Consider the following 15221-nt stretch of genomic DNA (forward strand, 5'->3'; position numbering starts at 1 on the left):
ACAAAATGAAATTCAATGGTGAAAAAAGTAAGGTTCTACATTTAGGCAAGAAAAACCAAATGTACAGGTATAGTATAGGGGGTACCTTGCTCAATAGTAGTAACTGCGAGAGGGATCTTGGAGTCCTAGTGGACAATCATTTAAATATGAGCCAGCAGTGTGCTGCAGCTGCCAAAAAAGCCAACACAGTGCTAGGCTGTATTAACAGAGGGATAGAATCAAGATCACATGAAGTATTAATACCACTTTACAATGCCTTGGTAAGGCCACACTTGGAATACTGCATCCAGTTTTGGTCACCACGATGTGAAAAAGATGCTGAGACTCTAGAAAGAGTACAGAGAAGTGCAACAAAGATGATTAGGGGACTGGAGGCTAAAACATATAAGGAACGGTTGCTGGAATTGGGTATGTCTAGTTTAACGAAGAGAAGGACGAGGGGGGACATGATAGCAGTGTTCCAATATCTCAGGGGCTGCCACAAAGAAGAGGGTGTCAAGCTATTTTCCAAAGCGACTGAAGGCAGGACAAGAAGCAACGGGTGGAAACTAACCAAAGAGAGAAGCAACCTAGAACTAAGGAGAAACTTCCTGACAGTGAGAACAATTAACCAGTGGAACAACCTGCCTCCAGAAGCGGTAAATGCTCCAACACTGGAAGTTTTTAAGAAGAAACTGGACAGCCATTTGTCCGAAATGGTATATAGGGTTTCCTGCCTGAGCAGGGGGTTGGACTAGATGACCTCCAAGGTCCCTTCCAACTTTACCATTATTATTATTAGTAGTAGTAGTAAAGATATGTAAAGAATTTTGCAAAAACAGTACTCAGAGGTTGTACTCTTAACAATATTTATATAGAAGTTAATCCCAAGTATGCCTCATTCAACTATATCATGTTTTTTTGGGGGGGGCGGTTTTAGCTAAAACACAAATAAGGAGAACATCTGGTGAATAAAGTCCAAGAAGAAACTCTGCATAGGATTATAAATAATTTGTCTGCAGTAGTGGCCCACTTTAATTGAGGAACCAAAAGGTCTGGAGATGAAAACAAGAAAGTGTCTTTTATTGGCATGCACTAAGAGTGATCACTGAGCTTCTGGCCAAATGAATGTAAAAAAAACCCCAACCCCAAACTAAATAATGTTATGGGTTATGTTGTATATCCCCAAAAAGGTTACATAGGAATTATATAAGCAAGTAGTGTAAATCATACAATGACATTTACAACTGGAATGTATTATCTGATAATACTGTAGAATTTACCTTATTATGGCTATGCTAACATCTCTACATTCATGTCTATTAATGGAATTCTAACCTGCCTAACTACAGGTGATGATACTATCTACCATAAACAATGGTACTTATTGTGTTGCTAAACCACCTTACTTCACATCAAAGAAAAAGCAACCATCTAGTTTACTATCTGTCTCCTATCTCTCTGCATGATCTTCAGATGACTTTGGTTTGGCTGTGCCCTTGAACTTCTTTGACTTCCCTCGTGCTTATGCCATGAACAAACCATCATACATGACAACCCTCCACATTAGATAACAGAGACACACACAAAAGAAGATTGCAAAAACTGTCAGACTGAGGAGATGGCATGGAGCATATTCAGGGTGTCAGGAACTGCAGCTCCAGGCAACATCATAAGAAAGAGCAATCAGACTGTTTGGTTGGAAAGATCAAAAATCTGAAAAGAATTTCAAATTAGTTGATATGATTTGACAACACAAGTAATATATCTCTCAAAAGATATCCAGGGGTAATTCTCTGATTATCTATTCAGACCAAAAGTCCCTGAATTTTCCAGCAAGGAGGAACAAACTTGATGTGTCAGAGATCACTGGAACAAGCTGTCTATTTCAAACTGTTCAAACTCCTGCAATTATAATTACTGGTATGTGGACATATTCATAAAATCACCAGGAGTCAATCTTGACTTAAGGGAGATTTTACATTATGCTTCTGGACACAATTTAAGATGCAGTCAGACAAACTGGAACAGACCAAGGACAACAAGGATGATCAGGCAATGGGAGCCAAGTCTCAGTACAAGAAATCCTTGAGAAGCTTGATTGTGGCTATGATGAACCCTTCAAAAACATGAAAAGGTCAGTACCTTCTCTCTGTCATTTGAAAGGGCAGAACACAAAATAATGGGTTTGATTTACAAGAAGACAGATGTTAGAGGCGACCTCTGAACAATAATATCACTTCATATTGGAATGAATTCCCCAGAGAAGTGATAGGCTTCTCTTCACTATATGTGTTTGAGTAGAATATAAAAAGCATATCCCTATTTTGACCCTATCCATATACCTTATCTATTGCTTTCTCTTTCTATTTCCCTTAAGCTTCCCATAGCTCATCAGCTGCTTTCATCTGCTCCTTTCTCTTAATTAACAAAGCAGTATTATCTGCATATTTTAAATTGTGAAGTGTTTCAGTCTTTCATTTTGATTCCTCTCATCTCTTCCATTTGCTGTATAAGTTATTCTTATTCTTATATTTGCTGTATAAATTAAACAGAGATGTCTATGGAGATTCTCAATCATCCAAATCATGGTTGTCCCAAAGGTACTTTTCAAAAGGCAACTGGACTTTCTTGGTTTTTCCTTTCAAGGAAAAACCAAGAAAGTCCAGTTGCTTTTTGAAAAGCACCTTGGGGACAAGTTAAACAGAGCCCGTTTGGTGTGGTAGTTAAGGTATCAGGCTAGAAATTGGGAAACCAGGAATTCTAGTTCTGCCTTACGCAATAAATCAGTTGGGTGACCTTGGGCCAGTCACACTCTCACAGCCCTAGATAGAAGGTGGATGTCATCCTTACCAGGTAGACCAGACAGGAAACACAACTAATTCCAGATAATTTTATTTAATTGTAAAACTACATTAAGATTAGATTAGATTAGATAACCTTTATTGTCATTTTTTCCTGTGGGCACAATGGCACACATTAAAAATGAAATTTAGTTGCTTCCTCTCAAAGTGTACACATACATAACACACATTTAAAACATACTATATAAAACATATGTATAGACCTACACCCTTACATATAAGTAACATATAAATATTATTCACTGTCCATCTTGAATACATAACGGGAGGAAGCTTTAGAGTTCACAAGGTTAATACTATATGGAACAAAGCTGTGACTGAATCTGGGTGTTCAGTTTCGGATACCACGGAGCCTCCTCCCAGAAGGTAATAAGGAAAACAGGTCGTGAAGAGGATGTGTAGTGTCCGAGACAATCTTGAGGACCCTGGATGGAAGGGAGGGAACTGCCAATGATCTTTTCAGCCATCCTCACCACTCTCTTCACTGCCTTCCTGTCTGAAGCAGTGATCTGAAAGCACAATTCTCTTGCTATATCTTCTTTATAGCCTAAAAAACTAGAGAGTGTTCCTTTTTAGGCTCTCACTCTGCCCACTATTCAGCTGCAGACTAAACTCTCACTGATCTGACCATTCCCTAGGCAGCATCTCTTCACCCAGTCTCCCAAGGTCTTTCCCACTACCATCACAAAGGCAATAGCAAACTAGAAAATTGCAGGGACTTGTCCAGGCAGTTGTCAGGAGTTTTGAAAGCAAGAAGAAGAATTAAACAGATATGGTGACAAATACATCATTGTCTCACTCTCTTTCCTATTGTGAGCTACACTGTTGTTTCAAATTCATTATTTAATAATAGTTGTTTGATTCATTGTAAAAGCCCTCAGAAGAATAATCAGGAGATTTGACACACCCATTAACCTTAACGTAGACAAGACTGCTTCAAATCTAATTAGGACATGAAATATTGGATGAGGGGATAGATGGGGAACTCATCAAATTTGCAATGACACCAAGCTCGCAAGAATAGCCAACACTCCAGAAGATAGACTTAAGATACAGAAGGATCTTGACAGACTCAAACATTGTGCGCTATCTAATAAAATGAAATTCAATGGTGAAAAAGTAGGTTCTACATTTAGGCAAGAAAAAACAAATGTGTACAGTATAGGTGGTACCTTGCTCAATAGTAGTAACTATTGGGATCTTGGAGTCCTATGGACAGTCACTTAAATATGAGCCAGCAGTGTGCTGCAGCTACCAAAAAAAGCCAACACAGTTCTAACTTGCATTAACAGAGATATAGAATCAAGATCATGTGAAGTGTTAATACCACTTTATAATGCCTTGGTAAGACCACACTTGGAATACTGCATCCTGTTTTGGTCATCTTGATGTAAAAAAGATGTTGAGAGTCTGGAAAGAGTGCAGAGAAGAGCAACAAAGATGATCAGGGGACTGGAGGCTAAAACATATAAAGAACAGTTGCTGGAATTGGGTTTGTCTAGTTTAATTGAAAGAAGGACTAGGGGTGACATGATAGCAGTGTTCCAATATCTCAGGGGCTGCCCCAAAGAAGAGGGAGTCAAGCTATTCTCCAAAGCACCTGAGGGCAGGACAAGAAACAATCGATGGAAACTAACAAGGAGAAAAGCAACCTAGCACTAAGGAGAAATTTCCTGACAGAACAATTAATCAGTGGAACAATTTGCCTCCAGAGGTTGTGAATGCTCCAGCACTGTAAGTTTTTAAGAAGAGATTGGACAATCATTTGTCTAAATGGTATAGGGTTCCCTGACTGAGCATGGGGTTGGACTAGAAGACCTCAAAGGTCCCTTTCAACTCTGTTATTCTATATTTGTTGGATCATTTTTGATTCAATAATGACTTTTTAAAGAATTATCTTCTGATTACGTCTTTAAAATGGCAGGTCAGAACTTGGCTAAACCTTCCCAGCACATGACATGGCAAAGTCTAAACTGAATATTTATTATGACATCTGAATAGAAGTGTTCTTTTTCCAACAATTCATTGCATCTAACATAAAGCTAGGATCTACCTTATATCCTCTTGGATTTAATTCTACGCCTTTTTCTTCCCATACTTTCCACAAAATATTTGCCTTATGTTTTCCACAGTCAGTTCTGTGACAATTGCCTTTTTACATTCTTGGCATTCCTGCATTCCTGCACTGGGAAACTTTAGCCCTCATGTATAGCTAACAATTCCCAATGTGTAGCTAATAATTCCTTTTCTCAGACATATTATTCACCTCCTAAATCTATTTACTCTGTGCAGCTCAAGATTGGCAAGGATCAAATATAATGGTGATCAGCCACACCCCTCCTGATACTTGTTATCCTATTAAGAACTCATACTAAATTCAAATAACTAGCTTAGATTGAAATGGAGCATATACACAAAGTTCAGTCAGTATTGATCTCAAAATCAAAGCAAAATGAATATTTTTTTTATCTTGTTACAGCAGTCATTTCAAGACTACAGTAGATGTAATAACTATTTACAATGGAGAAAAGTGTTCATGAATTGGCATGTATAGGGAGTTACTACCTGCTGTCTCTCAAAACTGCTAGAAAGGAAGAATATTGTATGTTAAATATTCTATTCTGATTATCCTACTACGGTAAACAAACAAAATATTTTGTAGAATATTAGAATTTTACCCACTTAGGAAAATTTAGTGACATTATTAATTTTCTTCCCCTTTCCTATAGTTAAAGTAGTTTTACACAAAGTAACATAAATAAGTATCTACTGATCTACAAAACTGCTGTTGTATTTGTTTTGTTTTCAAAATGAAACCAATTATAGCAAGTTAAGCAAAAACATTTCCCCCGCCAGTTTTCTTAAACTAAAACAATACATTTTCCTCATTGGGTTCCTTTAGTATCTAATCTAGATGTGGTTTGCTTTTTTATTGGATCCTTGAAATTTATTAAATGGAACCAAAGGATGACATATTGACACAGTGAAACTGAANTGTTGAGACTCTAGAAAGAGTACAGAGAAGAGCAACAAAGATGATTAGGGGACTGGAGGCTAAAACATATAAGGAACGGTTGCTGGAATTGGGTATGTCTAGTTTAACGAAGAGAAGGACGAGGGGGGACATGATAGCAGTGTTCCAATATCTCAGGGGCTGCCACAAAGAAGAGGGAGTCAAGCTATTTTCCAAAGCAACTGAAGGCAGGACAAGAAGCAACGGGTGGAAACTAACCAAAGAGAGAAGCAACCTAGAACTAAGGAGAAACTTCCTGACAGTTAGAACAATTAACCAGTGGAACAACCTGCCTCCAGAAGCGGTGAATGCTCCAACACTGGAAGTTTTTAAAAAGAAACTGGACAGCCATTTGTCCGAAATGGTATAGGGTTTCCTGCCTGAGCAGGGGGTTGGACTAGATGACCTCCAAGGTCCCTTCCAACTTTACCATTATTATTATTAGTAGTAGTAGTAAAGATATATAAAGAATTTTGCAAAAACAGTACTCAGAGGTTGTACTCTTAACAATATTTATATAGAAGTTAATCCCAAGTATGCCTCATTCAACTATATCATGTTTTTTTGGGGGGGGGGCGTTTTAGCTATAACACAAATAAGGAGAACATCTGGTGAATAAAGTCCAAGAAGAAACTCTGCATAGGATTATAAATAATCTGTCTGCAGTTGTGGCCAAACCCCAACCCCAAACTAAATAATGTTATGGGTTATGTTGTATATCCCCAAAAAGGTTACATAGGAATTATATAAGCAAGTAGTGTAAATCATACAATGACATTTACAACTGGAATGTATTATCTGATAATACTGTAGAATTTACCTTATTATGGCTATGCTAACATCTCTACATTCATGTCTATTAATGGAATTCTAACCTGCCTAACTACAGGTGATGATACTATCTACCATAAACAATGGTACTTATTGTGTTGCTAAACCACCTTACTTCACATCAAAGAAAAGGCAACCATCTAGTTTACTATCTGTCTCCTATCTCTCTGCATGATCTTCAGATGGCTTTGGTTTGGCTGTGCCCTTGAACTTCTTTGACTTCCCTCGTGCTTATGCCATGAACAAACCATCATACATGACAACCCTCCACATTAGATAACAGAGACACACACAAAAGAAGGTTGCAAAAACTGTCAGACTGAGGAGATGGCATGGAGCATATTCAGGGTGTCAGGAACTGCAGCTCCAGGCAACATCATAAGAAAGAGCAATCAGACTGTTCGGTTGGAAAGATCAAAAATCTGAAAAGAATTTCAAATTAGTTGATATGATTTGACAACACGAGTAATGTATCTCTCAAAAGATATCCAGGGGTAATTCTCTGATTATCTATTCAGACCAAAAGTCCCTGAATTTTCCAGCAAGGAGGAACAAACTTGATGTGTCAGAGATCACTGGAACAAGCTGTCTATTTCAAACTGTTCAAACTCCTGCAATTATAATTACTGGTATATGGACATATTCATAAAATCACCAGGAGTCAATCTTGACTTAAGGGAGATTTTACATTATGCTTCTGGACACAATTTAAGATGCAGTCAGACAAACTGGAACAGACCAAGGACAACAAGCATGATCAGGCAATGGGAGCCAAGTCTCAATATAAGAAATCCTTGAGAAGCTTGATTGTGGCTATGATGAACCCTTCAAAAACATGAAAAGGTCAGTACCTTCTCTCTGTCATTTGAAAGGGCAGAACACAAAATAATGGGTTTGATTTACAAGAAGACAGATGTTAGGGGCGACCTCTGAACAATAATATCACTTCATATTGGAATGAATTCCCCAGAGAAGTGATAGGCTTCTCTTCACTATATGTGTTCGAGTGGAATATAAAAAGCACATCCCTGTTTTGACCCTATCCATATACCTTATCTATTGCTTTCTATTTCCCTTAAGCTTCCCATAGCCCATCATCTGCTTTCATCTGCTCCTTTCTCTTGATTAACAAAGCAGTATTATCTGCATATTTTAAATTGTGAAGTGTTTCAGTCTCTCATTTTGATTCCTCTCATCTCTTCCATTTGCTGTATAAGTTATTCTTATTCTTATATTTGCTGTATAAATTAAACAGAGATGTCTATGGAGATTCTCAATCATCCAAATCATGGTTGTCCCAAAGGTGTTTTTCAAAAGGCAACTGGACTTTTTTGGTTTTTCCTTTCAGGGAAAAACCAAGAAAGTCCAGTTGCTTTTTGAAAAGCACCTTGGGGACAAGTTAAACAGAGCCAGTTTGGTGTGGTGGTTAAGGTATCAGGCTAGAAATTGGGAAACCAGGAATTCTAGTTCTGCCTTAGGCAATAAATCAGTTGGGTGACCTTGGGCCAGTCACATTCTCACAGCCCTAGATAGAAGGTGGCTGTCATCCTTACCAGGTAGACCAGACAGGAAACACAACTAATTCCAGATAATTTTATTTAATTGTAAAACTACATTAAGATTAGATTAGATTAGATAACCTTTATTGTCATTTTTTCCTGTGGGCACAATGGCACACATTAAAAATGAAATTTTGTTGCTTCCTCTCAAAGTGTACACATATATAACACACATTTAAAACACACTATATAAAACATATGTATAGACCTACACCCTTACATATAAGTAACATATAAATATTATTCACTGTCCATCTTGAATACATAACGGGAGGAAGCTTTAGAGTTCACAAGGTTAATAGTATATGGAACAAAGCTGTGACTGAATCTGGGTGTTCAGTTTCGGATACCATGGAGCCTCCTCCCAGAAGGTAATAAGGAAAACAGGTCGTGAAGAGGATGTGTAGTGTCCGAGACAATCTTGAGGACCCTGCTCAAGCAACACTTATGTGCTACGTCCTGGATGGAAAGGAGGGAACTGCCAATGATCTTTTCAGCCATCCTCACTACTCTCTTCACTGCCTTCCTGTCTGAAGCAGTGATCTGAAAGCACAATTCTCTTGCTATATCTCCTTTATAGCCTAAAAAACTAGAGAGTGTTCTTTTTTAGGCTCTCACTCTGCCCACTATTCAGCTGCAGACTAAACTCTCACTGATCTGACCATTCCCTAGGCAGCATCTCTTCACCCAGTCTCCCAAGGTCTTTCCCACTACCATCACAAAAGCAATGGCAAACTACTTCTGAAATCTTGTCAAGAAAACTGCAGGGACATGTCCAGGCAGTTGTCAGGAGTTTTGAAAGCAAGAAGAAGAATTAAACAGATATGGTGACAAATACATCATTGTCTCACTCTCTTTCCTATTGTGAGCTACACTGTTGTTTCAAATTCATTATTTAACAATAGTTGTTTGATTCATTGTAAAAGCCCTCAGAAGAATAATCAGGAGATTTGACACACCCATTAACCTTAATGTAGACAAGACTGCTTCAAATCTAATTAGGACATGAAAATATTGGATGAGGGGGATAGATGGGGAACTCATCAAATTTGCAATGACACCAAGCTGGCAGGAATAGCCAACACTCCAGAAGACAGGCTTAAGATACAGAAGGATCTTGACAGACTCGAACATTGGGCGCTATCTAATAAAATGAAATTCAATGGTGAAAAAAGTAAGGTTCTACATTTAGGCAAGAAAAACCAAATGCACAGGTACAGTATAGGTGGTACCTTGCTCAATAGTAGTAACTATTGGGATCTTGGAGTCCTATGGACAGTCACTTAAATATGAGCCAGCAGTGTGCTGCAGCTACCAAAAAAACCCAACACAGTTCTAAGTTGCATTAACAGAGATATAGAATCAAGATCATGTGAAGTGTTAATATCACTTTATAATGCCTTGGTAAGACCACACTTGGAATACTGCATCCTGTTTTGGTCATCATGATGTAAAAAAGATGTTGAGACTCTGGAAAGCGTGCAGAGAAGTGCAACAAAGATGATCAGGGGACTGGAGGCTAAAACATATAAAGAACAGTTGCTGGAATTGGGTTTGTCTAGTTTAATTGAAAGAAGGACTAGGGGTGACATGATAGCAGTGTTCCAATATCTCAGGGGCTGCCCCAAAGAAGAGGGAGTCAAGCTATTCTCTAAAGCACCTGAGGGCAGGACAAGAAACAATGGATGGAAACTAACCAGGAGAAAAGCAACCTAGAACTAAGGAGAAATTTCCTGACAGAACAATTAATCAGTGGAACAATTTGCCTCCAGAGGTTGTGAATGCTCCAGCACTGTAAGTTTTTAAGAAGAGATTGGACAATCATTTGTCTAAATGGTATAGGGTTCCCTGACTGAGCAGGGGGTTGGACTAGAAGACCTCCAAGGTCCCTTTCAACTCTGTTATTCTATATTTGTTGGATCATTTTTGATTCAATAATGACTTTTTAAAGAATTATCTTCTGTTTACCTCTTTAAAATGGCAGGTCAGAACTTCCCAGCACATGACATGGCAAAGTCTAAACTGAATATTTATTATGACATCTGAATAGAAGTGTTCTTTTTCCAACAATTCATTGCATCTAACATAAAGCTAGGATCTACCTTATATCCTCTTGGATTTAATTCTACGCCTTTTTCTTCCCATACTTTCCACAAAATATTTGCCTTATGTTTTCCACAGTCAGTTCTGTGACAATTGCCTTTTTACATTCTTGGCATTCCTGCATTCCTGCACTGGGAAACTTTAGCCCCCATGTATAGCTAACAATTCCCAATGTGTAGCTAATAATTCCTTTTCTCAGACATATTATTCACCTCCTAAATCTATTTACTCTGTGCAGCTCAAGATCGGCAAGGATCAAATATAATGGTGATCAGCCACACCCCTCCTGATACTTGTTATCCCATTAAGAACTCATACTAAATTCAAATAACTAGCTTAGATTGAAATGGAGCATATACACAAAGTTCAGTCAGTATTGATCTCAAAATCAAAGCAAAATGAATATTTTTTTTATCTTGTTACAGCAGTCATTTCAAGACTACAGTAGATGTAATAACTATTTACAATGGAGAAAAGTGTTCATGAATTGGCATGTATAGGGAGTTACTACCTGCTGTCTCTCAAAACTGCTAGAAAGGAAGAATATTGTGTGTTAAATATTCTATTCTGATTATCCTACTACGGTAAACAAACAAAATATTTTGTAGAATATTAGAATTTTACCCACGTAGGAAAATTTAGTGGCATTATTAACTTTCTTCCCCTTTCCTATAGTTAAAGTAGTTTTACACAAAGTAACATAAATAAGTGTCTACTGATCTACAAAACTGCTGTTGTATCTGTTTTGTTTTCAAAATGAAACCAATTATAGCAAGTTAAGCAAAAACATTTCCCCCGCCAGTTTTCTTAAACTAAAACAATACATTTTCCTCATTGGGTTCCTTTAGTATCTAATCTAGATGTGGTTTGCTTTTTTATTGGATCCTTGAAATTTATTAAATGGAACCAAAGGATGACATATTGACACAGTGAAACTGAAACCACAGTGCAAAGTAAAAGTGGAATGAAACTATAGTATTGGAATAGTGAAACAATTAGCATCCCTGAACATATACTTTACAAAGGATTTTTCCCATTATGGAAATTATGGATTTCTTACTATTATGATCTTCAACCACACAAGGCGAGAGGTCAGTAAGGCCACCTGATATCTAGGTTTTAAAGAAGTCCAGTATGAATTTATGTAAGAAAATAATTATTTGTCTGTAAAAAATATCTTAGGTTTGATTCAACATATAACAAATAACTGAGTATGAGTGTGAATCTTGTCAAAGCCATAAAAATGTTGAATCTAAATCTAGCTTCTACACAATGCATTTCTCCTCTTATAAAAACCCCATTAACCAGGCACAGTTGTCTTGGGCAATCTACTATTTTTCAAAATCCATTTCTTAACAATTAATATTAAATTATCCAATGGAAGAGTACTGTAATTCAGGATTGAACTGTGGAGTCTTTAGTGCTCTCTAAGTTTGGTTGTTTGCTTGCAGACGTCTGACTGAAGGTATTACCTAGTATTGTAATGCAACGTCTGCAAGCAAACAACGTCTGCAAGCAAACAACCAAATTATCCAGATTTGATTCAACAACTATAATCCAATACAAACAACAAAGCACTCAGCAAATTAGAAGTAATGTGTAACTGATAAGTAGCAACCCCAAGGGGAAAAGAGAGTCATAAAACTGGCTTTAGCTATTCATCATTTCAAGCCTTTCCAATTCAGTATCTAGATTTTCCTCATTTTACTCTAACTCTATGACATGTAATCAGGTTTTATTATTCCATCTCAATGACCATGCCCTCCATACAATTTGGGTTTGCTAATGGGCAATTGAGCCACCAAACCAATTGGTAGTTTACATGAAGCTACCTAAGAAATATATTCTTGAGTTGACATTTTCCCCATTGATTGCAAAGCTTCTATCAATATTTAAACCATGGTTTAAAAGCTTCAGACTACTGTTACCTATAGTATTTACTTTTTTCAAAGAGATTAATCCAAGATATATTCCCACAGCTCCTTTTGGTGCTACTGCAATAAACTCAGAGTCTGACCTGGAAGAATCCTTGATTTCCCTGCTGAGCCAGTCAGCCATGATGCCAACTGTGACAACAGCTTTTGATTATGGACAGTGGCCCATTACAAAATGGAACAGAGCCAAGAATACATTTCATGAAGTCACCAAACAGCTGCTAGTCCATCACACCTCCCGGCTATTAAATCTCAAGGTTGTATTTGAACCTAATGAAGAGGCAACACACTTTTGATTGGATTGCTTTTTTGGTAAGGATGTTTAATCTCACACATCAACCTTTCAAAACCTTGTGTAAAATAAATGGAACCAATTATATATCCGTACAAGTGTGCTTGGAATCTATACTGAAGAAATTTTTTTTTAAAAAAAATCTGAAATAGAAACAGTGGTGTAACTGCTTAAGGTTTCTATAACAGTGCAAAATGACCCTTTTAATACATTTTAAGTATGACTGGAGAGTATTTTTCTGTAGCACAGCAATACAAATAAAAATGTAGTAAGGAATCATTCAGAAGCAGTCTGTTTGCAACTTTCACCCTAATAAATCATCCAGCATAATTAAGAATTGTCTATACTTTGCCTATTATAAAAAAAAGAAAAAGGAAATAATACAGACAAATATGCTGACCATCATTTTTAGCCAAATACTTTACAGGAAAAAAAAGGAAAGAATAATACATGGCTGCTTTTGATAGACAGAATGGCTCTTTGGGAGGGGAATGAAATTATTCCATCTCAAAGTTTCCTTAATGCATTAACATTATTTCTTCCAATGGAAATTCAGAGTCCATTTTTAAATAACCTGCAACCACTAAACTCACTTTACGCACTGTCTCTTCCATTTCTCATTATTCTTTCTCAAAGAGCTATGAATCTTAAGTTAGAAACAATCTAGCTTTCTGATATGTGATGTTGGATTCTGTGAATTTTCTGCTCTACTTTGCTTTCAAAATAGGCTCAACATACCATAGTCCTGGGTAACCTGATAAAACTGACACGGCATTCACAGCATTTCTCATTTCTGAATTCTGTAAAACAAAACTCTCTCACCTATGATTGTTAAGCCTGTGCGATAACCTGGTAAAATCGGTTTTAGGCACTATAACCTTCTTGGAACAGAGCAGCTCCTATAACCTGTCATCCTGCACAGGAAATGGCTTTCACTTCCTATAATGTCTACCCAGCTTTTTCCATCTTGGCTAAGGGTGACAGGAACTGATGTCCAAACCTTCTGAAGAGCACCAGGTTGGGGAAAGGTTGAAACAATAGCTTTTCTTTGGCTTCACCATAGCTATTTAATTGGAATTAATTGGTCCATTGCATTCAATAAGCGTTACTTCCAAGGCAATGCATTTAGGAGCATCCCATGATTCTAATGCTTTACAGGAAGTGGCTCAACCAAGTAAATGTTAAAAGGAAGCTCCTACCTTTAGCAATGAGTTCCTCCACATCTTGGTCAAATCCCAGCCGATGGCACTTCCTCCAAAGTCCCATGTTAGTAGAATTATATTGCCTGTTGCACTCATCAACGGCACTCATGGCAAAGAGTTGCCTCTTGTTTCTTGCCAAGAGAAGTTTCCCTTCCCAATGGTCCAGCTTTGACCTACTGGCACGGAGGGGCAGGTTATTGTTAGAATTATAAATGAAGCCAGGGTCATTCCGCCGCGTGGTGAAGGTTTTGCATCGTTCCCGATGTTTCCTGGCATCCGTTTCATACCAGTGGTCAGAGCAGATGGCCACGGCTAGCATGCCCAGAGCACACAAAGCTAAAGAAAGGCCAGCATAAAGTAGCAATCTTCCAGCAGCCATACCTTAGCTTCACAGAAACACCACCATGGGCATCTTTACTTACAGAGAAAGCCCAGCTCCAGGGCGGGTATCAGAGGGCACCAACTGCGATGAGCAGTTATTACACAGAAGTGAAGACAAAGTCATCAATCACAGTTTTGAGGGGGTGGGGTGGGGAAGAAGGGGGGAGAAACACTTTTGTCCAGAAATAAACAACCTTGGGCATTCATTCACTCCTGGAGTAAGAGAGTTGTCAAGGGTGGGGCAAAGAAAAGGCCAGAAATTGTGAAGGTTCCACTTCAATCAACAAGATGCCCAACAAGCCAAGAGTAAGTGGTAAAGTAGTGTGTCCTTTCTGTGGCTGGGCATTTGGATCAGTCCACTGGTGAATTCTTCCAGTTTTCCACGTTTGGAACCAACCAGACCAGCAACGGGGGTCTCTCTTTCTTGCTCAGGCGTTTAAGGAGCGTCACGTTCCAGGAGCACAAGGTCTTGGAAATCAAGGTCCAACCAGCAAAATTAAAGAAAGGCCTTTAAAACCTCCGCGCAGCCAATGGTTTAGCTCCAGTCCTTGGAAGAGGATGCGGTGGAAAAGGTGATCGTCCGTTCCCACCCCCTTCTTTCTCTCTCTCTCTCTCTCTCTCTTTTTCGATCCGAAATATTATTTTTGCAAGAATCCCGATAATGGTTGGCAACGGTGGCTCGCTTGCCAGGATGCCCGGAGGAAAGTGGGGGGGAAGGGGCGGGGGGGGGAGCCGCCTAGGGTCGACCGCAACGAGAGGCTCAGGAACACACCCACACAAACACCCCTTCCTACCTCCTCCTGCCCACGACCCTAACGCGGGGATCCACTGGGTCCGCAGGCTTCCCGCCCGCCGAGCCCCGAGCTTTTGCGGCAACGCAGGGGCATCTTGGTTGCCTTCCCGGGTCCCTGCCGCCGCCGCCGCCGCCGCCACTCTGCCTGGACCAGTTCAAGGCGCCCCGGAGGCTTGACTTTGCCTCTTCGCCAGGGAGGAAGGCGACGCCAGGAAGGAGCAGCCCCCGGATGACAGGCGATGTGGCTGGCTTCTCAGGGCGTCGGGAGGC

The 15221-nt window shown here is 38.9% G+C and overlaps 1 protein-coding gene across 1 annotated transcript in view; it reads right to left on the reverse strand.

Annotated features, from left to right (window-relative positions):
- The window catches only part of TMEM178B (transmembrane protein 178B), a gene marked incomplete at its 3' end in the record, with an annotated part of 67704 nt that extends 53548 nt beyond the window's left edge, over positions 1-14156 (reverse strand). The window contains exon 1 of the mRNA XM_015817222.1: positions 13775-14156. Within this exon, the coding sequence (XP_015672708.1) occupies positions 13775-14156 (382 nt within the window). The remainder of the gene's footprint in view (positions 1-13774) is intronic.
- Positions 14157-15221: the final 1065 nt, after the last annotated feature.

Source organism: Protobothrops mucrosquamatus, unplaced genomic scaffold, assembly GCF_001527695.2.
Source record: "Protobothrops mucrosquamatus isolate PMUCROS unplaced genomic scaffold, P.Mucros_1.0 scaffold_126, whole genome shotgun sequence".
Lineage (NCBI taxonomy): Eukaryota > Metazoa > Chordata > Lepidosauria > Squamata > Viperidae > Protobothrops > Protobothrops mucrosquamatus.